This window comes from Orycteropus afer, unplaced genomic scaffold (assembly GCF_000298275.1).
Source record: "Orycteropus afer afer isolate SDZICR_OR568_19922 unplaced genomic scaffold, OryAfe1.0 scaffold00366, whole genome shotgun sequence".
NCBI classification, from domain to species: Eukaryota; Metazoa; Chordata; class Mammalia; order Tubulidentata; family Orycteropodidae; genus Orycteropus; species Orycteropus afer.
The window spans coordinates 917814-919534 of NW_006921953.1; the positions used below are offsets into that span (position 1 = coordinate 917814).

Consider the following 1721-nt stretch of genomic DNA (forward strand, 5'->3'; position numbering starts at 1 on the left):
TGCTATGAGTCGGGTCTGACTCGACGGCACATAACAACAACAACAACAAAATCATTTCAACTGCATATATTCAAATGAAAATTTAACATTATTTGATTATTTTTTTAAACTGCTCATTTTCTCTATATATAACCCATATCTGGTTCTCATTCCCTTTGCTCTCTCCATAAAACAGGAGAGGCAGCATGTACTTTATCTCGCTCTCTTTTGGGTTCTTGGTACTCAGTAACTCTTTTCAGAAGCTGTCAACTACTACTTTTCTCTAAGCCATGGGCTGAAAATGTGAGATGGATAAAAACTCACACAGAATTAATAAAACCACTCAAATTGAGTTCACCAACAATTCAGCATAGACTTAAAAATTATTATGCGAAATACCTGTTAGCTGAAAACAGTATAAACGACTACAGCCTAAGTCTCTCCTAATACAATCATAATACTGTAAAAGTAAAAGAATACTGCTGATTAATTCCCATAAATTTTTCAATAGAGCATATTTACATTCAGGCTTTCAGCAATGGCTTTCCTCAAGAGCTCTTCTTCTTCTTCCTCTTGGTTGTTCACCTCCCTGGCTTCCTGCTCACTCATTTTAAGAGCTAGAGCAAACTGTTCTTCTTCTGTCATCTCTGCAAAAAGATGGGGGTGGGGAAGGGAATAACACCACAACCACTGAATAAGCATGGAGGCAAGAAATAGAATTATTAAACTTTTCAGCTAAAGACATTACAGAATATTTGATACACTTGTATAACCTTATAAATGAGGAATTCCCCAAAAGGTAAAGTATTGGCCAACACCACTGGCAGCAGGCATAAGAATCCTGCAAGTTACTGTGAAAACAGGTTTTGTCTGTTTTGCTTACTGTTGTATCCCTAGTACATGAAAGAGTGCCTGGCATGTGAGAGATGCTCCGTGAATATTTGATGAATGAATAAATGGATGAACTGAATCCCACTTCCAGGCTTCTTTGCTACAAACCACACTGCTTCATGCTTAATATTTAACTAGAAAAAAAAATTTTAAATCATGATTTATCCAGTAGAAAATAAAATCCTGAGTAAACAGAATGTGACTTCCAAACACCAATTCCCACTAAAATCAACTGGAGTACCTTGGAGAAACAGCTGACTCCAAATCTAGAGCATGTAATATAAAAGATGAGCTAGAATACCTATCATAGCTCTTAGCAAGGATTCTATCAGACACTACTGAGATCATGTCAAAAGAACTCAGGAATAAACTTTAAAAAGTTCCTTCTGACAGGACAAAAATGGGAAAATTGGAACATAAATAAGCCTAATAAAGACAGTGGATTAAAATACAACAAATAAGTTTAAATTATAAATTCATGATGATAATTTTAAAGAGAAAAAAAAAAATGACCAACTGGTCAAGGGTAAAGAATGTTAGTAAGCCAATTAATTATTCTGAAAATCATTAGCTTAAAATTAAATCAACAAAGACTTTTGATACCTAAAATTAAATACATTAAAATATATCCATCTGTTGGAAATAACCCAGGTGCCCACCAACAGAAGAATGGATATAACCAAACTATGGTACATAGACACAACAGAATACTCTTCAACACTAAAGAATAATGTAGAGTTCCGGCAAGATGGCGGACTAGGCAGAAGGACTGCACAGACCCTCTTCAACAAAGAAAAGGGAAACCAATTGACACAGACACAGAAGATAATCTTGGACCGCTTAGCCTTGAA

The 1721-nt window shown here is 35.3% G+C and overlaps 1 protein-coding gene across 1 annotated transcript in view; it reads right to left on the reverse strand.

Moving 5' to 3' along the window:
• Positions 1-1721, reverse strand: part of UIMC1 (ubiquitin interaction motif containing 1) — a 204539-nt gene that overhangs the window by 95654 nt on the left and 107164 nt on the right. The window contains exon 3 of the mRNA XM_007952940.1: positions 502-626. Within this exon, the coding sequence (XP_007951131.1) occupies positions 502-626 (125 nt within the window). The remainder of the gene's footprint in view (positions 1-501; positions 627-1721) is intronic.